The sequence below is a fragment of the Megascapheus bottae genome, chromosome 26 (assembly GCF_031878675.1).
Source record: "Megascapheus bottae isolate mThoBot1 chromosome 26, mThoBot2.hap1, whole genome shotgun sequence".
Classification (NCBI taxonomy): Eukaryota; Metazoa; Chordata; class Mammalia; order Rodentia; family Geomyidae; genus Megascapheus; species Megascapheus bottae.
This window is the reverse complement of record NC_143534.1, coordinates 18,078,040-18,102,431: the sequence shown is the minus strand read 5'-3', so window position 1 is coordinate 18,102,431 and position 24,392 is coordinate 18,078,040. Positions and strand designations below refer to the sequence as shown.

At 38.4% G+C, this 24,392-nt stretch overlaps 1 protein-coding gene across 2 annotated transcripts; it reads left to right on the top strand.

The window, feature by feature from the left end:
* Positions 1 to 62: 62 nt before the first annotated feature.
* Positions 63 to 23,757, top strand: Mastl (microtubule associated serine/threonine kinase like). 2 transcript variants are annotated; one of them, XM_090319037.1, is made up of 12 exons: positions 63 to 293; positions 1,777 to 1,914; positions 3,239 to 3,378; positions 3,819 to 3,907; positions 5,370 to 5,476; positions 6,017 to 6,167; positions 7,455 to 7,627; positions 9,326 to 10,465; positions 12,502 to 12,640; positions 16,309 to 16,422; positions 17,602 to 17,703; positions 22,627 to 23,757. In XM_090319037.1, the coding sequence occupies exons 1-12, from the start codon at positions 108 to 110 to the stop codon at positions 22,782 to 22,784; spliced, it is 2,637 nt and encodes an 878-aa protein (XP_090175163.1). In that variant the 5' UTR covers positions 63 to 107; the 3' UTR covers positions 22,785 to 23,757. The 2 variants fall into 2 exon arrangements, with proteins under 2 accessions (XP_090175163.1, XP_090175161.1); XM_090319035.1 differs by having other exon boundaries at positions 12,499 to 12,640.
* The last annotated feature ends 635 nt before the right edge of the window (positions 23,758 to 24,392 follow it).

The following is a 24,392-nucleotide window of genomic DNA, read 5'->3' as shown; positions in this document are numbered from 1 at the left end:
CGTTGGGGGCGGGGCCTCGCTTTGAACCTTGTTGGCGGGAGCTCCCTCCGGGTGCGGCACCTTGGCCGCCGCCGTCCTGCTTCCGTCTGCCGGGTACCTGTCCTTCGATGGAGCCCACCGCGGGGGACGAGGAGAATGGAGGCGGAGGCGCGTCGAGTGAACACTCCGTGAATAGGATCCCAGTCCCGAGACCTCCCTCCATTGAGGAATTCACCATAGTGAAACCCATTAGCCGCGGCGCTTTCGGGAAAGTGTACCTGGGGCAGAAAGGCGGCAAGCTGTACGCGGTGAAGGTAGGAAGTAGACAGAGACCAGGCGTTGGCCCGTGCGCCGCAACGGCGGGCACCTCAAGGGGCTCTGCAGCTGGCTGCAACCCGACCACCAGACCGTTCGCCCTGGCAGGGTGTGCTTCTTTGTTCAGTTTTGGGGACAGGGGTCTCGTCATGTAGTCCTCCACGCCCGGCTTGTTATGAAATTCTTTCAGTGAGTCAGAGCTGTTCCTAGTATGTACCTTCTGGAAGTGAGGCTGTAGCTCAAAGGGGTAGAAGCTCCATCCTTGAGAAAGCACAAGGATGGTGCCCAGGCCCTGAGTTCAAGCCCCAGGACTGGCAATAAATAAATAAATTAAAAAAAATAAAAAATGTGAAGACCTTAGGTCTTTAAAGACAAACACACCCTCACAGAGACAAATAATATCACATCACTGGCTTGCTTTTATCAATTCCCTTCTAATTTATTTTTGTTTTGTTTACAGTGCTAGGGATCCAATCTAGGGATGTACGTGTGTGAATATTAGTGTAGGTAATGTTAACATGCATGGATGGTATGTAATTACAAATATATATGTAATTTTGAATAGTGTAATATATTAATATAATTCACAGTATACATGACATGTATTTTTTTGTAAAAATGGTCTTTGACCTCAGGATGTCATAATTAATTTGAAAGATGCTTTACCAATTGAGCCATTCTCCCTGCTCTTTTTGCTTTATCTTCTTGGATAAGGTCTCATTTTTGCCCAGGCATGCCTGGACTGTGAGTCTCCTATTTAGACCTCCCACATAACTCAGATGACAATTTGCACCACAAGTCTCGGCTCATTGGTTGAGATGAGGTCCTGCTGACTTATTGGTCAAGGTTCACCCAAATCTATGTTCCTACCAGTCTCTGACTGCTGAGTAGCTAAGTTGGATTACAGATGTGAGCCACTTTGTCCAGCTTTAGTTTTCTTGTGTTCCAGGTTCAGGGGTTGGGGTGGATAAGTCAGGGAACATCTATTTAATTCCTTTTGTTAATATCGGGTGTATTGATACTCAATACTAAGTGTCTTGAGGATAATATTTTCTTATTTTTTGTTTGTTTTACCATCCTAGCTATTTTTCTAGCATTTTCTTCTTGGCAAGGTGAGGTCAAGATGATAACTATCTTTTCTCATTATTGATTTTATATACATATATGTATATATACACCTATTTATTTTTGCCATTCCTGGGGCTTGAAGTCAGGGCTTGGGCACTGTCCTTGAGGTTTCTTGAGGCTAGTGCTCTACCACTTTTGCCACAGCACCACTTCCAGCTTTTTCTGTGTATGTAGCACCAAAGTATTGAACCCAGGGCTTTCTGCCTCTTAGTCAAGCACTCTACCACTAGGCCACACTCCTGGTCCATCATTCTTGGTTATTTAATGATGGCAACTAAGAATATTTTGGGCACTAAGAGTATTTTGTCATAAAACATAAAATAAGTGTGTCTGTTGTCATATTATCTATTATAGGTTGTTAAAAAAGCAGACATGATCAACAAAAATATGACTCATCAGGTACAAGCTGAAAGAGATGCACTGGCACTAAGCAAAAGTCCTTTCATTGTCCACTTGTACTATTCACTGCAGTCAGCAAGCAATGTCTATTTGGTGAGTAAATCTTAACCTTTCTTTAGTAATCACTGAATGCAGTGATTAAGGAACACAGTATCTAGGTTCATTGTATTTGTATTTGGATTCCAGCTCTGACACTCACTAGCTTTATGACCTTGACCAATTTACTTGTATTATTAGAGTTCTGTAAAGAAAAAGTACCAATATGATGTGGGTTTGTATATATGTATATGTGCAAAGAAAGAGAATGCAGAGTTTTTAAGGAACCTGCTCACGGTACTATGGAGGCTTGCAAGTCTGAAATCTACAAGATAAATTGGATCTAGAGGCTCATGAAAGGTTGATATTGCAGCTTTCTCAGGTAGTATGGAGTCAGACTGTCCTCTACCTCAGGGACTTAAGTCTCCCCCACCAACCTCCCTCTGGCTTTCTTTTTTTTTGTGCCAGTTCTGGGGCTTGAACTATAAGGGCCTGGGCATTGTCCCTGAGCTCAAGGCTAGCACTCTACCACTTGAGCCATAGAACTACTTCCAGCTTTTTCTGTTTATGTGGTACTGAGGAATCAAACACAGGGCTTCATGAATGCTAGGCAAGAACTCTACCACTAGGCCACATTCCCAGCCCCCTTAACAGCTCTTAACTAAATGATTATGAGCTACTTGCTTTAAAAGGAGATGAGGGAAGTATCAAATGAGCTTTGTCAAAGTCTACTGATCTAACTGTTAATCTCAAGAATACTTTCAGGTGTGTTAACTCAGGGCCTGGGCATTGTCCTTCGATACCTTTTGCTCAAGGCTAGCACTCTGCTAGCCTTGAAACCAGGGCTTCATGCATGCTAGTCCAGCACTCTACCACTAGGCTACACTCCTGGCCCGATAAAAATGATTCTTAATCTATGAACTCTTCTGGTACCTGAAGATTTAGTTAATTGCCAGTCTTTCAGTAAGCCTTCCAGTATACCTAGACTGATGCTAAATGTGACTTAATGACTGAGCAGTAAGGAAAATCAATGGGTATCTACAAGCAAAGATAAGCACCTTTCCTCTGGCCACTCCCTACCCCTGAATTAAGACTAATTCAAGAAAAGTAAGGCATTTGTTTTGTTTTTGTTTAACAAAATGAAGTTAAAATGAGTGGTAAACTGTGATCATATTATAAATATTATCATTTAACTAATTTTTTTCTACTTAATGGTAACATCCTTTTTGATGTCATCATAGAATTCCATCGTTTTAATCTTAAGAAGGAAAAAGAAAGTAATTTCTTACAGGACTATTTCTAAAAGATATTTAATGTTTCAATGACTCCATTTTAAAGTACTGATAATTTTATATCAGAATATGAAATTCCTTCTTGATAGGTAATGGAATATCTTATTGGTGGAGATGTCAAGTCTCTCCTACATATATATGGCTATTTTGATGAAGAAATGGCTGTAAAATATATTTCTGAAGTAGCACTGGCTCTAGATTACCTACATAGACATGGAATCATCCACAGGTAAAGCCTGGCTTTAATTAACTAATTAAAATCTTAATTAATGATTTACATTAGTGATTTACATTACCCACTTGCCCATTTCCAGCTTATCTAAAATTTGGCGGTAGCTTGTATGAGTTGAAAAATTTTGAAAATTCTTGTTTTGCCTTTGTGTTTGTGTGTATGTGTGTGTATGTGTGTCTGACTATCTTATCTATCTATCTATGTATTGTGCTGATACTAGGGCTTTAACTTGGGGCTTCTCACTCTCATTTGCCTCTTTTTTTCCCTATTCAATGCTGGTTTTGTAGCACTTGAGGTATGGCTCAAGTATGAGTGCTACACATACACACACACACACACACACACACACACACACACACACACACATATACCTACATTCTCACATCAAAACTAGCTCTTATTTTTACTTATCTCCTATTTGCCTTTTATATATGCAGGGATTTGAAACCAGACAACATGCTTATTTCCAATGAGGGTCATATTAAGCTGACAGATTTTGGCCTTTCCAAAGTTACTTTGAATAGAGGTAAGGAAAACAGCAGGCATGTGTCTTTTAAAATGTGACTGTTATTTATCCCAAAAGATATGTGATGATGGGGGTGGGGGTGGCATTCTCTGTTAAACATGAAAAATGGTGGGAGGAAGTTATGGCTGTAGCTCCAGGACAGTGTAACTTACCATGCACAAGGCCCTGGGTTCTATCTCTAGCACTAAAAAAAGAAATGGAGAATGAAGAATGATTAGTTTTTGATCTTCAAAAGAGATATTCAGGGCCAAGAACGTGGTCTAGTGATAGAGTGCCAGCCTAGCATGCGTGAAGCCCTAGGTTCAATTCCTGGGTACCACATACACAGAAAAAGCCAGAAGTGGCTCTGTGGCTCAAGTGGTAGAGTGCTAGCCTTAAGAAAGCCAAGGACAGTGCCCAGGTCCTGAGTTCAAGCTCCAGGAGTGTGGCCTAGTGGTAGAGTGCTTGTCTAGAATGCACGAAACTCTGGGTTCAATTCCATTATCAACACCTTGATAAAGAAAGTGAACATATAATTCACACATGTTTGTATATGTTTATTTAATAATAATGCAAATAGAATAAATGAACTATTTTGCACTATTAAGTGCATCAAAAAGGAATACTGATCTAGAAATAAGACTCTAAAAATACATACTGAAGTTTTTCTTGGGGAATTATAAATTAGCTAAGTGGTTCCTCAAGAAAGTCTGCTAAGCCGTAATCCTAACTACTTAGGATGCTGAGATTTGAGGGTCATGGTTCAAAACCAACCCAAGAACTAAAGTCCGTGACACACTATTCTCCAATTAACCACCGAAAAACTGGAAGTAGCACTGTGGCTCACAGAACAGGGGGTGGTAGCCTTGAGCTGAAGGCTAGAGCCTTCCACTTGAGCAACAGCACCACTTTTGGCTTTTTCTGTGTATATAGTGCTGAGAAATCGAACCCAGGTCTTCGTGCATACTAGGCAAGCACTCTTACCACTAGGCCAAACTCCCACCCCTAAAAACTACCAGTTTTGTAGGTAAGGTTAATAGTGAAGAAAGAGGGAGCCAGTCGCTGGTTGCTCATTCCTGGGACCCTAGCTACTTAGGAGACTGAAATCTGAGGATTGTGGTTCAAAGCCAGACCGGCCATGAAAGTCCTTGAGGCACTTATCTCCAATTAACCACCAGAAAATGGGAAGTGGAGCTGAAGAGCTCAGCAACAGTGCCCAGGCCCAGAGTTCAAGCCCCATGACTGACAGAAAAAAATTTAAAAAGAGGGCCAAATTCTAAACAAGTGATCACTGACTTGCTGAATGACAATCACAGGTTTTGGGAAGTGTGTGTGTACATGCACTGGCCGGCTTGAGCTTAGGGCCCGAGCAGTGTCCATGAGCTTTTCTGCTCAAGGCTAGTGCTCTACCACTTGAGCCACAGCTCTCTGGTGACAATGGAGGGTTTTAAAGAAATTCATGTACTTTTGGTTTTGTGCATAGATATCAATATGATGGATATCCTTACAACACCATCAATGGCTAAACCTAAACAAGATTACTCAAGAACCCCAGGACAAATATTATCTCTCATCAGTTCTTTGGGATTTGTAAGTACTTGATAAAATTTATGTAACATACCATTTCATAATTACCACTTAAAATTTAAAGTCTCCTTTAAAATGACAAAAAGATCTAAATTTAAATAAGATCTAGATTTTTATTTAAAAACATATTTCTCACAGAGTGCCAGTGGCTCATGCCTGTAATCCTCGTTACTTCAGGAAGCTGAAATCTGAGGATTATAGTTCAAAGCCACCCCAGGCACTCATGTCTGTGAGACTCTTATCTCCAATTAACCACCAGAAAACCAGAAGTGGTGCTATAGCTCAAATGGTAGAGTGTTAGCCTTGAGCTGAAGAGCTCAGGAACAGTATCCAGGCCCCAGAGTTCAAGCCCATGGCTGACAAAAAAATAAATATGTATATATATATATATATGTTCATTTAAGATACTTTTATCTTTTTATTTTAAAAAGTATCTAGATGACAATATCAAGTATGAAACCTGTCTACTTACATGGTATAACTGTATTAGATGATTCTTTTCTTAAGATAAATATATTTGTTTTACATTTCTGCTTTTAATAGTTCACACCAAGTGCAGAAAAAAGTCAAGAGCCTGCAGATATCCTTTCAACCCCTCAATTTGAAACATCACAACTTTCTCAAGGATTAATTTGTCCTATGTCTATAGATCAAAAAGGGATTACTCCTTGTTCTAGCAAAGAAGTAAACTCATGTGAGTATAAAGGAAAAAGTTTATTTTATTGTGTCCTTAAAAGAAAAAAAACTTTTAAATTTCAGTTGTCAATTTATATATAATTTTATATATATATATTGTATACATTGGACATTTCTATAAAATCTTGTTCATCTTCTTAGGAATATACTTAATGCTTTGAATGGTCAGTGTAAGTTGTTCTCGTAGACCTTGCCTTATTTTGATTTTGGACCTCAAGAAAGCTATGCATGGACTGGGAGTTAGTCCTAGTGGTAAGAGTGTTTGCTTAGCATGCACAAAGAAATGGGTTTGATTCCTTGGTACTACATACATAGAAAAAGCCAGAAGTGGTGCTGTGGCTCAGTGATAGAAGCTAGCCTTGAGAAAGCCCAAGGACAGTGCTCAGGCCCTGAGTGCAAGCCCCGGGACTGGCAAAAAAAAAAAAAAAAAAAAAAGACAGGAAGGAAGGAAGGAAGGAAGTTATATATCTAGGACATTTATAGAGTTAACAAGTGAGAAAACTAATACTTGAAAATATTTGATTGCACCTTAGTGAGTAAGCTAAGACTTGATTACAAATATAATTATCCCCTGAACTTTTTCTCTAAATATAGTAAGTCTTCTTTCTCTTTCTCTCTCTCTCTTTTTTTTTTGCCAGTCCTGGAGCTTGAACTCAGATCCTGAGCACTGTCCTTGGGCTTTCTCAAGGCTAGAACTCTACCAGTTGAGCCATAGCACCACTTCTAGCTTTCTCTATGTGTGTGGTACCATGGAATTAAACCTGGGTCTTTGCAAGCACTCTACCATTAGGCCAAACTCTGGGCCCCCAATTTTTTTTTTTTTTTGCCAGTTCTGGGGTTTCAACTCAAGGCCTAGGCACTGTCCTTGAGCTTTCTCAAAGCATTGAAACCATTTATGAATCTATACATAATGAAAATAATTCTAGAAATACCTGCAACTGTCCATATGGTCAGATCATACTTATAAAGCAATCATTCTGATATGTAGGACATCATATAGTTACCTGTGAAGGGCCAGGAGTTTGGCCTAGTGGTAGAGTACTTGCCTAGCATGCACGAAGACCCGGGTTCTATTCCTCAGTACCACGTACATAGAAAAAAGCCAGAAGTGGTGCTGAGGCTCAAGTGGTAGAGCTCTAGCCTTGAGAAGTCGTAAGGACAGTGCTCAGGCCCTGAGTCTAAGCCCAGGACTGGCAATAAATAAATAAATAAATACCTGTAAAGTTTCAGCCTCTGTAAGGAATTAAGAAAGCTTTAACATGATTCAATATTTGCTCTCCTATAGGTCTTGAGACACTTACCTCCAAACCAGGAGTGCCTGTGAAATGTTTAACTTCTAATCTGCTACAGTCTAGGAAAAGGCTGGGGACATCTAGTGCCAGTAGCCAATCCCACACCTTTGTGTCCAGTGTGGAGTCAGAATGCCACAGCAGTCCCAAGTGGGAAAATGACAGCCAGGTCAGAAAGCAATTATTTTAACCTCAGTCCAATTATGTTTGCCAAGTTAATGATGGAAAAATGCTTTTTCATGTAAATTCTATGAGGAAATGTTTACATGAATGAATGACAGTCAAGATCTTTATCAAAAATTATTATCCTGGATATCCTCTTTGAATTTTGGCCTCTAGGCATGTATAGGTAGACTTTGTCTCTTAATTCCCTACCATGATATAGACCTCACCTTGTTGAAGTATTTGTGTTTTTTTAAAAAATCTATATGATCTTGAAACTACTACTTCCTTCTGTACTGCTTCCCAATAATTCTTCAGTTAGTAAAATGACAACTCTTCAGAATTAGCTTTTAGAACAAAAAGTAGAATGGGTGGTGCCTGCCAAACAAATGGGTTTAGTTTAAAGTATTTTGCTTAATTTATATGTTACTTTTTGCCTTTTGTTATTAAAGTTATCAAAACTGATAGATTACCCATAATGATTTTGAAAACTAAAATGTAAATTATATGGTCTCCTTCATTTGACTCTGATGAAATAGTCTTGTTAGAGTAAACCTTCCATTGATTAAATAATTTGGATTATATTTTCTTATTCTCAGCACTCTAGTTTCTTCATTATTATTGGATATTAGTTTCTATAAGGGCAAATTTAACTTTAGATAAAGTAGGGCTTCTAAATCATTTTTCTTTGTACAAGCTGTGATAAGAGTGCCATATGCTGTAAGATAAACATTTTCTATCCACATTTTCTGTTCCTAGTATTCATCCCTCATGTCCTAAAAATCATATTGTATATTATTCCAAACAGCTTTACCTTTTTCCTCCCTGTGTGCATTTTGAGGAACAAATGACCAGATTATGGTAGCACTTCAAAAGTTATATCAGAAGAGTAATAGTAAACCATAGGAACCATCCTATAACCTTGTACTCATCCTCAAGATCAGCATTTTTTTGCTTGAAAAATGATTAGTTATAATTCAAGAATTTTCTTTCAGACTTGTGACTACGCCCCTTTCTAAATAAGTTAATGATGGCATTGGCATTTCATATTTATAAATTGAAAATAGGCACTATAAGTGAGTACTAAAGAGTCACACAAATTGAATGTTCTCAAAAAAATCCTGCTTACTATGCACCAAATTGCAAAATTATTTGCAAAGTTCTGATGAGTATCCACAAAGAGTGGACTTCAGACATTTTGTTTCCAGTGCATCATCAGTTTGTTTATTGGCAGTGGTTTTTAATTCCTGCTATTTTGGGGTTTATTGCTAATGTAAAGTAATACAGATTAACTAACTATTTTTGGTTTCTAATTTTTCAGGGACTAGATCTCAAGCCTAATGGATGTACAATTCAAAACAGAATCCTCCATACCTCTGTTCCCAAATAGATAATGTAGCTTTTCCTCCAAATTTACCTGTTAATTTGTTCCGTTTAATAATATGTGCAGTATGAAAATGTGTTTGAGGAAAATAGACTTAAATTTTGATCAGTGTTTCAAAGTAATGTGTATAAGTTTATGCAGTGATTTTTTTTAAATTCTTCGTTAGCATTTTAGCATTGTTCTTTAGCTCCATTTGAAAGTGTATATACAAAGTGTAGTAGTTTATGGAGTTATTTATCCTATGTAGGTGGTTATAGGTTATAAGGTTAAAGAATATCAGCTTTATACTACTAAAAAAAAAACACATTTTCTCCTACTTAGGAAAGTGACAAGGCATTGGACTCTACAATAAGTTGGAATACAGTTGAGAAGTTCTGTATGAAATCTACAGATGCCATTGAGACTAAAACTTTCCATAAAAAGGGGCTTGAATTAGCCCTTTCTCCCATTCATAACAGCAGTGTCAATCCTGCCACTGGAAGCTCTTATATAAAACTTGCTAATAAATGCTTCTCTGGTGAGGCTTCCTGGGAAGCAAGAGAACTGGACATTAATAATGTAAACATGACCACTGACAAAAAACAGTCTGGTTTCTACCACTCACATCAGTGGGCTATGGATTCTAGTGGTGCATTTGAAGAGCCCCTTGGAAAAAGAAATTTAAAAAGAAATTTTCAATTGATTGACTCCAGTCCTTGTCAGGAAATCATGCAGAATAAAAAAAATTGTGTAGAGTATAAGCATAATGATGAAATGATAGATTGCTATACAGATCAAAGTACTAGCTTAACCACTGAAGTCCAGAATCTTAAGCTCTCACTACATAGAAATCAAAAAAAGGACGGTGCCAATAAGGAGAACATTGTTGATTTTTTGACTGATAGACAACAAACACCAGAAAAATTATGTATTCCCATGATAGCAAAAAACCTCATGTGTGAGCTGGATGAAGATTGTGAAAAGATGAATCAGAAGGATGACCTAAATTCTACTTCTGCCTGTTCTGATGATGATCAAGCTCCTAAAAGTATATGTATGGACTCAGATTCATCTTTTCCTGGGATTTCTATGATGGAAAGCTCACTAGAAAGGCAGTCCTTAGATCCTGATAAAAGCATCAAAGAATCTTCTTTTGAAGAATCAAATATTGAAGATCTTATTGTATCACCAAACTGTCAAGAAAAGACCTTTCCAACAGGTGATGGGAACTCTGCCATCCAAGACAGCAACCAAAAAATTTTAGCTCCTTCTTCAGAAGTGTTGAATACATTAACTATCTCTAAGAGAAATGCTGTAGCTTTTCGAAGTTTTAACAGTCATATTAATGCATCAAATAACTCAGAACCATCCAAGATGAGCATTACTTCTTTGGATGCAATGGAAGTTTCAGGTGTTTATAGTGGCTCATATCCCATGGCTGTAACCCCTATTCAAAAACGAAGATCTTGGGTGCCGTATCAGGTACATTATCATGTTTTTTGGAAATGACATTCTATGTTATTCTTTGAAAATTAGGAATCTAAACTAGGAAGATAGAAATTCGCTTCTTGGAGGAACCATATGGTATCAGTTTATATGGTTTTGTTGAGAATCTATGGGGTGTTGGAAGTTTCAATCCAGAAAAATATATCTAGAAGTAATGATTTCTTATTCTTTTGATTTAAAAAATTTTTATTTTATTTATTTTTGTGCCAGTCCTGGGGCTTGAAGTCAGAGTCTGGGCATGGTCCCTGAGCTTTTCTGCTCAAAGCTAATACTCTACCACTTGAGCCACAGCTCCAATTCTGCCTGGGCTGGCTTTGAACTTACATCCTCAGATCTCAGCTTCCAGAGTAACTAGAATTATAGATGTAAGCCAGTGTCCAACAATGATTCTTTTTAATGCTCAATGCTTTTTCTTTTTTATTATTCTTAATAATAATTCCATTTTTATAACTGCATGTTTTTCCCTAAGAAAATATAACCAATATGATCACACAGCAATACTGAGATACAGACTGAAAGTCTACTCTGCCCTCTGCCTTACTGTCTTCCAAGGATATATTTAGATAATCTTTTTTAGAGGAAAAAAAGTTGGAGCTGGGTGCAGTGGTTCACGTCTGTAATCCTAGCTACTCAGGAGGCTGAGATCTGAGGATTTCGGTTCGGAGCCAGCCCAGGCACTAAAGTCCATGAGACTTATCTCCAGTTAACCATCAGAAAACCAGAAGTGGTGCTGTGGCTCAAGAAGTAGGGTGATAACCTTGAGCTGAAGTGCTCAGGAACAACGCTCAGGCCCTACAACTAACAAAAAAAAAAAGTTGGAATTTGTTTCACATACGGTATATTAAAATATTATTTTTTATGGTTTTCCCCTTTTGTGGCATTACTAGTGTTTAAATTCAGTTTTTTTACATTTGCTAAGCAAATTACCACTTGACCTTTTAGTTTGCTTTCCAGATAAGATCTTATAATTTTTTCCCTAGGATGCCATTACGCCTTGATTATCCTAACTCCACCTCCCATTTAGCTGGAACTATAGGTATGCATCAGCATGCTTAACATGTTTGTTTGTAATAGGGTCTTCTTGCTAAGACTTGTTCAGGCTGGTCTCAAATCATTGTCCTCCTATCTCCTCCTCCTGAGTAGCTAAGATTGTAGACATGCACACTCAGGCACACTTAGCCAAAACTTTTTTTTTTGGGAGGGGGGCCCAGTCCTGGGCTTGAGCTCAGGGCCTGAGCACTGTCCTTGGACTTTTTCAAGACTAGAGCTCTACCACTTGAGCCTCAGCACCACTTCTAGCTTTTTTCTATGTATGTGGTATTGATGAATTGAACCTGGGTCTTCGTGCAAGCTACGCAAGCACTCTACCACTAGGCCAAACTCCCAGTCCCCAAAACTTTATTTTCATAGATCAAAAATTTACTTCTTTTTTTCTTCCACTGGAGAGACATTAGAAAAAGCATTTTAAGTTGTGAGGCTTGGGTTTATTCTTCAGAAATTGGTAAGGTCCTTAGTAGTTCCTTAACCTCGGAGCCTGTGTTTACCTTGCCATGCTTCTCACGATGCTATGAGGCAATAATTATATTAGGACTTTACATATAAAAGCTTTTTCATAACGAGTATGAGTTTATCTTTTTTTTTTTTTTTTGCCAGTCCTGGGCCTTGAGCTTAGGTCCTGAGCACTGTCCTTGGACTTTCTCAAGGCCAGAACTCTACCACTTAAGCCACAGCACCACTTCTGCCTTTTTTTCTATGTATGTAGTACCGAGGAATTGAACCCGGGTCTTCGTGCATACTAGGCAAGCTCTCTACCACTAGGCCAAACTCCCGGCCCTTGAGTTTATCTTTTATTTTTATTGTAACTAGTATGAGTTTATTTTTAAATCCATGGTCAAGGAAGTTATGCCTAGCAGCCTGTTTCTAGCTTTTGGGTGTTATTTCAATACGTCTTCTATCCACTGTAGAAATAATAAGATTTTGGTTTCCTCTTAAAATTCTTTTTAAATTAGCAGACCCCAAATAATGTCAAGTCAGGAACTTCGTACCGTACTCCAAAGAGTGTGAGAAGAGGGGCAGCCCCAGTGGATGATGGGAGGATTCTAGGAACCCCAGACTACCTGGCACCTGAGCTCTTATTGGGTACAGCTCATGGTAAGCATGCTTTTGGGCTTTCACTTATCTATTACTACGTCATTTTTTTTTAAGTAAAATTGCTTAAAAAATTTTTTTTTGGTTGGTAATAGGGCTTAACTCAGGGCCTGGACACTGTTTTTGAGTTTTTGTGCTCAAATCTAGCACTCTACCACTTTGAGCCACAGTTCCACTTCCAACTTTCTGGTGGTTAATTATAGATAAGAATCTCATATCGGGGCCGGGAGTTTGGCCTAGTGGTTAAAGTGCTTGCCTAGCATGCATGAAGACCCGGGTTCGATTCCTCGGTACCACATATATATAGAAAAAAGCCAGAAGTGGTGCTGAGGCTCAAGTGGTAGAGCTCTGGCCTTGAGAAAGTCCAAGGACAGTGCTCAGGCCCTGAGCTCAAGCCCAGGACTGGCAAAAAAAAAAAAAAAAAGAATCTCATATCATGGACTTTCCTGCCTGGGCTAGCTTTGAACCAAGATCCTCAAATCTCAGCCTCCTGAGTTGCTAGGATTACATGTATGAAGTAGTTGGACTGCAGCTATGTATATATCTCAGATTGGCCTTGGTCACTTCATCATTCTCTGTCAGCCTCTCAAATGCTAGGATTATAGATATGTGTCGCCATGTACAACTGTAATTATTTCCAGAGTCCTTACTGCCAAATTTAACAGTCTGAGTCTCATCCCTCTTACTTGATTGTTATTCAATAGTTCCTTCCTTATTCCTTTTATTTTTAAGTCTTATTTTACACATGTGTTTTTATATAGCTGGAGGAAACCAGTCTCTCAACTTTCAAATTTTTTTATCCTCATTACTTTGTCACATCTTTGATACAGCAACCCTTCAACTACTGAGAGATATTTACTTCTACACCATCTCATTATAAATTGTGTAAAGCTATGTTATTCTGGAACTAAGGATATAGCACATGGGAGGCCCTTCATTTGAAATTTATGACATTCTGGTTTGTTGAAATTGTTAAATTTGTCTCCACTATAAAAACTTGAGAAAATTTCTTTAAAATGGTGTGTTTTCTGCAGACCAAATTCCTTGGAAGCACTCTATTGCTGTTATTAATAGTCTCTACAATATTAGAAATAGACACATTGACTATATTCTCTAATTAGATAGATAGTAGTGTTGGAGATCAAACCCAAAGCTTTGTTCATGTAAGCCTTGATCTGATCATTTTAATACTAACTACTGTTTTCTTACATGCAGGGTTTTCCACTTCAGGTAAGTAGGCTTATCTATAAAGTCATAATGGCAAACAAGGCACATGAAAGTCAGCAGTCAAAGTATAACTAGATCACACTGCATAATTTTTTGTCTTTCATCTCGTTTGTGAATCCAAATGTCTTCTCTACATTATGAACAGGAAGACATGTAAAGTCATGGTTATCAGAAAATAGACAAATAGGCATGTTGCTTGTTTTAATACTTTAAAGTTATCATAGAATGAAGATAAAGCCCTTTTGATGACAACAGCAGAAATAATCTTGATTTTTAAAATGTAAGATTAGCTACAAAAGTGTTTTTAATTTTCAAAATTTTTAAATTTCATTTTCATTAGAGCATAGAAATAATAGGATAAACCCTACAAATTACAGGAATAGGTAATAAATTAGAAAGCTATGAATATAAAATGAAATTGTCCTTTTTCTCTGGCTTATATGTCATAAAATTGCTAAGATTTATCACGATATGTGATCTTATTAGACTTTGACTTATATTTCTGGGAATGGGTGGACATATCTGTGGAGAAATTTGGTATGTTTTAACATCAGTACATTTTTGGCTATGCTGGAAAAAGGGTTCTAATTTCTAACCTAAGTAAATTACGAATATATGTTTTCCTGATTTCTTCCTGCTTTCCTGCTATTTGGTTATATTAATCCATTGGAATAATTCTTTCCCATGCTGCTTAATAGGGTACTAACTGTCATGGTCTATGTGTTTTTGGTGGTTACTCTAATAACTGAAGCCTATAAGAGTATTAGTACCTTATAATCCATAAGGAAGCACAGGCTACATGGCTTGTGGGTGAAAAGGCACTAAATGCATGCAGTTGTTTTTCCTATTGGCAGATTCCACAATGCTTCTCTTCTTTTTTTTAATGGATGGTGGCAGTTGCTTAACCACAATGAATTTTGTAAACCTGTCTTTAAAATATAATTTACAGGCAAATCTAGTAGTACACTAGTGTTCTTAGTCTAGAATTTTATTTAAGTTAATCATCTTTCAAGGTGAAATTAACCTTGGCTTAGGAAATACTTATTGTTAAACATAACTGAACAAAAATATAAACCAGTAAGGCAGTGTTTAAAATGATCATTAAAGCTGGAAATAATAAAATAATAATATGCACTTATAATACCAGCATGTGGAAGGCATAAGTAGGAAATTTGTGAGCTCAAGCCCAGGCTGTGGAGACTGTGTCTCAAAAAAAGGAAAGGAAGCCAGGCTCACACCTATAATCCTTGCTACTCAGGAGGCTGAGATCTGAGGATCAAGGTTCAAAGCCAGCCCAGATACAAAGGGACCTGAGACTCTTATCTCCAGTTATCCTCTAGAAAATGGGAAGTGAGGCTTGGCTCAAGGGTAGGGTGGTAGCCTTGAGCTGAAGAGCTCAGGGACAGTGCCCAGACGAGTTCAAGCACCACTATTCCACAAATAAAATAATAAAGGAAGAGGGGCCAGGAGTTTGGCCTAGAGGTAGAGTGCCTGCCTAGCATGCATGAAGACCTGGGTTTGATTCCTCCGTACCACATACACAGAAAATGCCAGAAGTGGTGCTGTAGCTCAAGTGGTAGAGCTCTAGCCTTGAGAAAGCCCAAAACAGTGCTCAAGCCCCAAGTTCAAGCCCCAGGACTGGCAAAAATAAAGGAAGAGATTTTTGTATAGCTGAGTACAGTGCTACAAACTTGTAGTCCTCAGCTACTCTGGAGACTACAGTAGGAGAATCTCTAGTGTCTGAGCCCAGCCTAGGCAACAAAGTGAGGCCCTGTCTCAAAAAGTACATAAATGTTCTTTCCAGTAAAGATGCTATTTGAAAATTAGTACCTCTTCAAAGCCATAGTTCAAATGAATATTTTTGATAGTTTATCCCTGTATGTCGTTAAGTACAAAGCCACTTATAAAATATACAGAAGATCAGAAATATTAATCATTAAAAAAGATGGCTTTAAGTTCTTTTAAATAGCTCTAGTAACCAGATACTGATTGATGTCTCAATAATCTGTAACCGTAGCTACTCAAGAGATTGAGATACAAGGATCTTGATTTAAAGCCAGGTCCAGGGAAAGAAATCTGTAGGACTCTGATCTCCAAATTACCAGCAAAAAGCCAGAACTGAAGCAGTATGACACAAGTGGTAGAGAGCTAGTATTTAGCAAAAAAGCTGAACAAGATCAGGTGGCCCTGAGTTTAAGCCCCAGAAAGAACAAGCAACAAAAATAAATAACTTGAGTAGTTTCTTGGGAAATAGAAGAAAGTAATTAACACTGCCCAAATGAAGATACCTTGGGATTTTTTTTTAACTTTATGAGAACAGAAGAAAGTCTTAGGAATTGAAGGTCGTGAGTGTGCAAAAATATCTGTGTACTAATGTTGCACTGGATCATTTGTCTGTAGAAAGTGCTTGCAAAGCAGCTTAATGTTTGCCTCTTGAATTCCAGGTCCTGCAGTAGACTGGTGGGCACTAGGAGTGTGCTTGTTTGAATTTCTAACAGGAATCCCCCCGTTCAATGATGAAACAGCACAGCAAGTATTCCAGAACATTCTGAAAAGAGGTGATTCTTTTTCTAATATTAACATAGATTTAAGGGGCCAGGAGTTTGGCCTAGCGGTAGAGTACTTGCCAAGCATGCACAAAGACCCAGGTTCAGTTCCTAGGTACCACATATAAAGAAAAAGCCAGAAGTGGTGCTGTGGCTCAAGTGGTAGAGCACTAGCCTTGAGAAAGCTCAAGTGCTCATACCCTGAGTTCAAGCCTCAGGACTGGCAAAAAAATAAATAGATTCAAGCCCAGAGCCAGTGGTTCGTGCCTGTAATTGTAATCAATCTCAGCACTCAGGAAACTGTGATCATGGGTTTTGTTTTGTTTTTGCCACTCCTGGGGCTTGAACCCAGGGCCTGGGCACTGTTCCTGAGCTTCTTTTTGCTCAAGGCTAGCGCTCTACTACTTGAGCCACAGTTCTACTTCCAGCTTTTTCTGTGTATGTGGTTTTAAGGAATCGAACCCAGGGCTTGGTACATGCTAGGCAAGCACTCTACCACTAGGCCACACTCCCATCCCAAGAGACTGTCATCTTAAGACTGGAGTTCAAAAGCAGCAGGGCAGATAAGTTAATTGAGATTCTTATCTCCATCTCCAATTAACTACCAAAAGGCCGGAAGGATAGCTGTGGCTCAAGTGGTAGAGCACTAGTCTTGAGCACAAAAGCTGAGGGAAGGTACCAAGACCCTAAGTTCAGGCCCCAGAAATGGCACCAAAAAAAAAAAATTAAAAATACATATATAGAAGAGATGGAGGGAGGGAGGGAGGAACAGGGAGGGAGACAGAGGGGAAGTCTGTAATATCTATAATTTCAGTTACTGGGAGGTGATCAGAAAGATCATTTTCAAGGCCAGCCCTTGCAAAACATTAGAATAACCCCATCTCAAGCAACAAGCCTGTATAACAGGTGCCCATAATTCTAGTTATATGGGAGGCATAGGTAGGGTCGTGGTCTGAGTCTAGCTTAGGCAAAAACATGAAGCAAAATGGGATAGGGTGGGGCTCAAGTGATAGAGCATCTGCTTGCTAAGTATAAGGCCTTAAGTTCAAATCCCAGTACTATCATAACAAATCATTAAGGCCTTGTATCTGTAGCTCAGTGAGGTCTTAGATTGGATCCCCAGGACTTCATAGAGATCCATTATTTTATCACTGTTTAGTTTTAAGCAGTGGGTTATATTTGTATTAATAGATATCCCCTGGCCAGAAGATGAAGAAAAGTTATCTGACAGTGCTCAAAATGCAGTGGAAATACTTCTAACCATTGATGATACCAAGAGAGCTGGAATGAAAGGTAATGGTTTTTTTGTCAGTCCATTATTTTATCCTTGGTTTCTTCCATGTGCTGCTTATTAATAACATCAAGTTCCAGTACGTTACTGCAGATAATCTGACTACTAATGAGTAAAAAGATAATTGCATTCCTTTTTGTTGTTTGTTTGTTTGTTTCCTAGTTGTGGGGCTTGAACTCAGGGCCTGAGCACTGTCCTAGGGCTTTTCTTAAGGCTAGTACTCTGCCACTTGAGCCACTTTACCTCTTCCAGCTTTTTCTACGTATGTGGTACCGAAGAATCGAACCGGGGTCTTCGTGCAGGCTAGGCAAGCACTCTTAGCACTATGCCAAACTGCTGGTCGATTGTATTTCTTTTCTGCCTTTAGGTATACATTAACTATATTTGTCTTTATTCCACCTTAAAATTCAGTAATGTCAAATTTAGGTATTCACACTGAAGTTGACTCTTGTACCTGAAAGTCTTTGGTGTTTCATCGTTCTTGTTAAAAGTCAACTATCAACAAAAGCAGAAATATGTATTATGAATACCTCTGTTTGATAATTTGTTATTGCTTAATTTTTTATTGTACTGGGATTTGAACTCAGGGCCCTGAGCCTACTAAGCAACTGTTCTGATATTTAATCCACATCTCTAGCCTCATCCTTCTGCAAAGCAATTTCCACATAACTGATAAAACATTATTGTCCTTTTGGTTCTGGTACGTTATGATTCAATCTATGGTCTCAATATGAAATATAATAAGCCTTAATTTTAAAACTATCATATAAAAATATCATTAAGAAATTTATATTTGTATTAATCAGCTTGAACTCAGGGCCTTATTACTGTCCCTGAGTTTTTGTGCTCAAGGCTAGCCCTCTACCACTTATACCGCAGCTCCATTTCTAGCTTTTTTGGTAGTTAATTGGAGATGAGTTTCACAGACCTTCCTGCCTGGGCTGGCTTCAAATTACTATCCTTAGATCTCCGCCTCCTGAATAGCTAGGATTACAGGTGTGAGCCACCCAGTGCCTGGCTGAAACCATTTTTGTAGTGCTGAGAACCCAGCTCAGTGCTAGAGAGTGTGCTCAGTGTTTGCAAAACTCTAGATTCAATCCTAATACCTAAAAAAAAAAGTCTTTTTTAGTAATAGGGTATGGTAATATACAGACAAGTAATCATTATGTCGTAAAATGCATTTCCATGTGAAGTATAGTATACTTAGAAATAGGCTAATGGTATAAATGAATTGGTATCCTGTTATAAACTTCAACAGTTGGTTTATTGAAGCCCTTGAACCTATTGAGTGACTTTGGGATGTTTGGCAGTGTTGCCTGGGGTTACCCTAGGAAATAGATCCCACACAAATCCCTTTCCTTATGGAATTTACCTTATTGATGGGAAGAAAACCGGTGAAGAAATAGCATTAGGTCCATGTTGTGGTAAGTACAATGAGGAAAGATAAAGCAGAGTAATAATAAAAAGCCATAGCTACAGGGCCAGGAATATGGCCTACTGGTAGTACTTGCCTAGCATGCAAAAAGCCCTGGGTTCAGTTCTTTGGTACCACATACCCAGATAAAGCCAGAAATAGTGGTGTGGCTCAAGTGCTGGAGTGCTAGCCTTGAGCAAAAGGAGCTCATGACAGTGCCTAGGCCCTGAATTCAAGAATTTTTGAACAGAAATGGATGTGAAGTGAGGAGTCAGCCATTTAAAAATTCATATTTTGCTTTCTCTAGATATCTAAGACTTAGATGATTAAGCTACTTGAAACTCATATAGATTTGAATTGCAAATTGGGTTTAGACATTTTGAGTACTTGCAATGTTATTTCAGAATAGAAAGGAGTATCTGAATGCAATGTATCAGATAAATTGATATTCTAAAACACTACCATTCATAAGGGAAGATTCACGGTTTTTTTGTTTGTTTAGGTTAACTTATGTTAACTTTATGCCAGACATTGCCTATGGAAATGCATTTAACCAGTTTCAAACTGAGTAAAGAATTTATTATTAAGCCAGGCACTGGTGGCTCATGCCTATAATCCTAGCTACTCAGGAGACTGAAAACTGAGGCTTGTGATTCAAAGCAGGAAAATACGTGAGACTCTTATCTTTAATTAAACAACAGAAAACTCTACAAGTGGCACTGTTGCTTAAATGGTAGAGTTCTAACCTGAGCAAACAGAGCTCAGGTACAGCACTCAGGCCCAGAGTGAAGGCTTCAGGACCAAGCCTCCTCTTCGCCCCCGCTCCTCAAAAAAATGATCAGATTCTAAACACCAACCTACCTTACTTTACAAAAAAACAAAAACAAAACGAAGCAAAAGGGGAAAAATAATTATAAAAATATTGCTGGAGGACCGGGAGTTTGGTCTAGTGGTAGATTGCTTGCCTAGAATGCACCAAGATTCCTTGGTTCAATTCCTTGATACCACATACAAAGAAAAAGCCAGAAGTGATGCTGTGGTTCAAGTGGTAGAGCTCCCTAGCCTTGAAAAAGCCCAAGGTCAGTGCTCAGGCCCTGAGTTCAAGCCACAGGACCGACTACCAAAAAAAAAAAAATTGTGTGTGTGTGTGTGTACATGTACATACTTGTATACATATATATTGCTGGGCTGGGAGCACAGCCTAGTGGTAGAGTGTTTGCCTAGCACGCATGAAGCCCTGGGTTAGATTCCTCAGTACCACATATACTGGGGGGGGGGGGGGGGGGGGGAACTAAAGAGGTGTTATGGCTTAAGTGGTAGAGTGATAGCCTTGTGAAAGCCCAAGAACAGTGCCCAGGCTCTGAATTCAAGCCCCAGGACTGCCAAAATAAATAAATTAATTAATTAGTTAATTGATTAAATGAGTGCTAGTGGCTTACACCTATAATCCTAGCTACTCAGGAGTCTGAGAACTAAGGATCACAGTTCAAAACTAGCCCTGGCAGGAAAGTCCAAAAGAGTCTTACCTACAATTAACTATTCAGAAAAAGCTGGAAGTTGAGCTGTGGTTCAAGTGATAGAGTGCTAACCTTGAGCACAAAAGCTCAAGGACTGTGCCCAGGTCTAGAGTTCAAGCCCCCAGAATGTGAAAAAAAAAATTCAAAAGTTTAAGGTTCTTTCTGTCCACATTCATGATAAGCAATAGTTTTAAGAAATGGTCAGGCTATAGTGATATTCTAATGGGCAAAGGAATTGTATGTTGTAATGTTTTCAGATTTTTCTACTGCCAGAATCATAAGACAAAGAAGCAAAATTATAGCTTATAACTCTTAACCTCTGATATCTAGATGGGATGAAAAACTTTATGATAATCATTCTTTGTAATTGCTTATTTCTATTTAAACTCAATGCCCAAAGGAATTCTAATTTGAGAGTTGAGACAACTGACCACACATGAGTGGCTCATACTTGCAATCTTAGCTCCTCAGGAGACTGAGGATAGCAGTTCATATCCGGACTGGGCAGGAAAGTCCATAAGACTTTTAGCTCCACTAAACTACCAAAAGCTGAAAATGGAACGGTGGCTCAACAAGAAGTAGAGCACTAGCTTTGAGTGGAAAAAAAAAAACCCAAACTCAGGTATAGTGCCCTGAGTTCACCCTAGAGCCAGCACGAAATTTATTTGTTGTTTTGTTTTGTTTGCCAGTCCTGGGCTTGAACTCAGGGTCTTTGGGCTTTCCTCAAGGCAAGTGCTCTCCCACTTGAGCCACAGCACCATTTCCGGCTTTTTCTGAGTATGTGGTACTGAAGAATCTAACCCAGGGATTCATGCATGCTAGGTGAACACTCAACCACTAGGCTACGCTCCCAGCCCCAGAATTTACTTTTTAATTTAAACAACTGTTTAAAAAATTGAAACAACTGTTTAAATACCCCATAACCTGCTTCTCATAGAAATTGTTATAGAAACAAAAATCTATGGTGTTATTCATAAGAATATTTTTCTTCTATCCTGTTGGAGTTTTAGGGGTGTGTGTGTGTGTGTGTGTGTGTGTGTGTGTGTGTGTGTGTGTGTGTGTGTGTGTGTTTGCGCATGTGCCAGTTCCTGGAACTCAGGGACCTGCACTCTCACTTTTCTAGTTATTGGCTTATAATAACTCTATCACTTAAACCATACCTCCACGCTAGCTTTTTTTTTTGGTCTGGTTAGAGATAGAATCTTTGGACTTTTCTGCCTGGGCTGCCTTTGAGCCTTGATCCTCAAATTTTATCCTCCTCAGTAGCTAAGATTACAGATGACAGCCACCAGTGCCTAGCTCTAAAGTATTTTTTTAATGTAATCCATGTTCAGTTATTTATTTTGAATATTAAGATATATTCCTGCCAAGCACCAGTGTCTCATGCCTTTAATCCAAGCTACTCAGGAGGTTGAGATCTGAGGATCACAGTTCAAAGGCATGCATGAGAAAGTCCATGTGACTTTTGCCTTCACTAGAAAATTGGAAGTGGCACTGTGGCTCAAAGTGGTAGAACATTCTCTTTTAGCTGAGGTTCAATCCCTGAGTTCAAGCCCCACAACAGACAAAAGAAAAGAGGATGGGGCACTGGGGAGAAAAAGATCCTCTTCTATCTAACAGTATCTAAAGATTCCAGTGTATTGGCAAGTGGATCAGGAAGAAAGAAGCAAGACAGGCTGTCTTCTCTTAAGTCAGGAATTGTTGAGAAAAACTGACGGCAGTGAGAGAGGTCATTTCTGTTAAGGCTAATCATTCACTTTCTTAAATATAAACCAGACTCCTATCACATGCCAGGTGACAAAATACACTGAGTGCTTTTGTAAAGTAAGTGGCTGAACAGAGAGACAGACATTAAACAAACATCACTGAAATTGGCACATCATAAAGTAGGGCAAAGTATGTGTGAGACCTTCTATAAATTCGTCAAAGTGGGACCTACTGAAGTAAAGAAGTTAGACCATCCTGTTTTGTCTGACACCTATTTTTCCCCTAAGAACTGAAACATCATCCTCTCTTCAGTGATGTGGACTGGGAAAATCTCCAGCATCAGACTATGCCTTTCATTCCTCAACCAGATGACGAAACTGACACATCCTATTTTGAAGCCAGAAATAATGCTCAGCACCTCACCGTATCTGGATTTAGTTTATAGCACATAAGTATTCCTTTTATCTAACCTTGTGTTGTAGAAGAAGCTTTCATAATTTTGTGCCCAAGTCAACTGAGCTTTTAACCTATGTAACTGATTTCACAGAACTTAAATGCTGTCAGGAATAGAGTCAGTAAGTTAATCTAGAACTGTATATAAATCTTCAAAGCTTATTTATTTTGTTTATTGCACTTTATCAAAAGTAAAGCACCAATGGAACTAGCATGACATTACCACTAAGTAGAGTCTCAAGTTGGTCTCTGTTGATTTCAGTCTACCATTCTGTTTGGTGTTAAAATAACAAGTCTTCTCCCCCCAAATTGTACAATTTCATTTGAATGTAATTTATTTGCACACAACTGCCTATAAAACTGTGGTCTCAAGGGTAGCCATTTAAGGCCACATGTATAACTAAAATGTAGCTGGAAAATTCCTTCACTCAGCAGTGTAACTCCTTTGAGAAATGAGTAATAAAGACCAAGGTTTTAGTTTATTTAATGATGATATTGTTTTGCTGCCTTAACTGCTTTTGGTGTTTGTATCTATATTACATATTTGTTTAAAATAGTATGGGGAGGTTAGTATGATCCACTGTAAGCAGTTTTAATACCTTGTTCAATTTTTATAGAAAATGTGATGCTTTTCAATCTTACCATCATTTGTAACTTATCAGATTTATCCTTAAAATAACAATTTACTTTTCTCAGTAAAAATAATTAGAACAAGCAGGTTATCTGTCAAAATAACTGTTTTCAAAATGCACATATCAAGATTTGCTAACAGGTCCATATCTTAAATCATTGAGGCTTTCAGCACATATAACTTTTAAAAGAGCAAAATTTAAGTTTCAAAATACCATAGGTGAATAGTCTATTAAATACTGTTGTTCATTTGCACATTGGTTTTAGTGTTTTTACATTACCACTCAACTTTATTAAAATATAGTTGATGAGGATAATGCAGACTTGACTGTATTACAGTGAGAGTTTAAATAATTACATTGACCCTTATAATCAATGTTATGTCATTGAAACCATGGGTTAATGGTTTGGTTGAATTTAATTTTATAATAACTACTAGATTTTAATGTTCCTAATAGTTATCCTCCTAATAAAATATAAAATAGTGTTATAACTTCAATGAGTTACCTTTTTTGCCTATTTGAGAGCATAGAATTAACGATTGTCCTTTTATGCTGTTTTAAGTAGTAGAAATAAAAGACAGATGGCTAAAACCATTCCTTCTACATTTAAAAGCAGGTTAATTCGGAGCACTGGGTATTGGAAATTATTACTGATGTTTATTTTGGAGAATTGGAATGAGCAGAGCAGATTAAAGAACAAGCCAGTCACTGTCCAGGATTTCAGTCTTATCAGGGACTTAAAATCATACTGGAAAATAGAATTGTACAATGAGCTGATTATTATTATTATTATTATTATTTTGCCAGTCCTGGGCTTGGGCTCAGGGCCTGAGCACTGTCCTTGGACTTTCTCAAGGCTTAGCTCTCTACCACTTGAGCCTCAGTACCACTTCCAGCTTTTTTCTATGTATGTGGTGCCGAGGAATCGAACCCGGGTCTTCGTGCATGCTAGCAAGCACTCTACCACT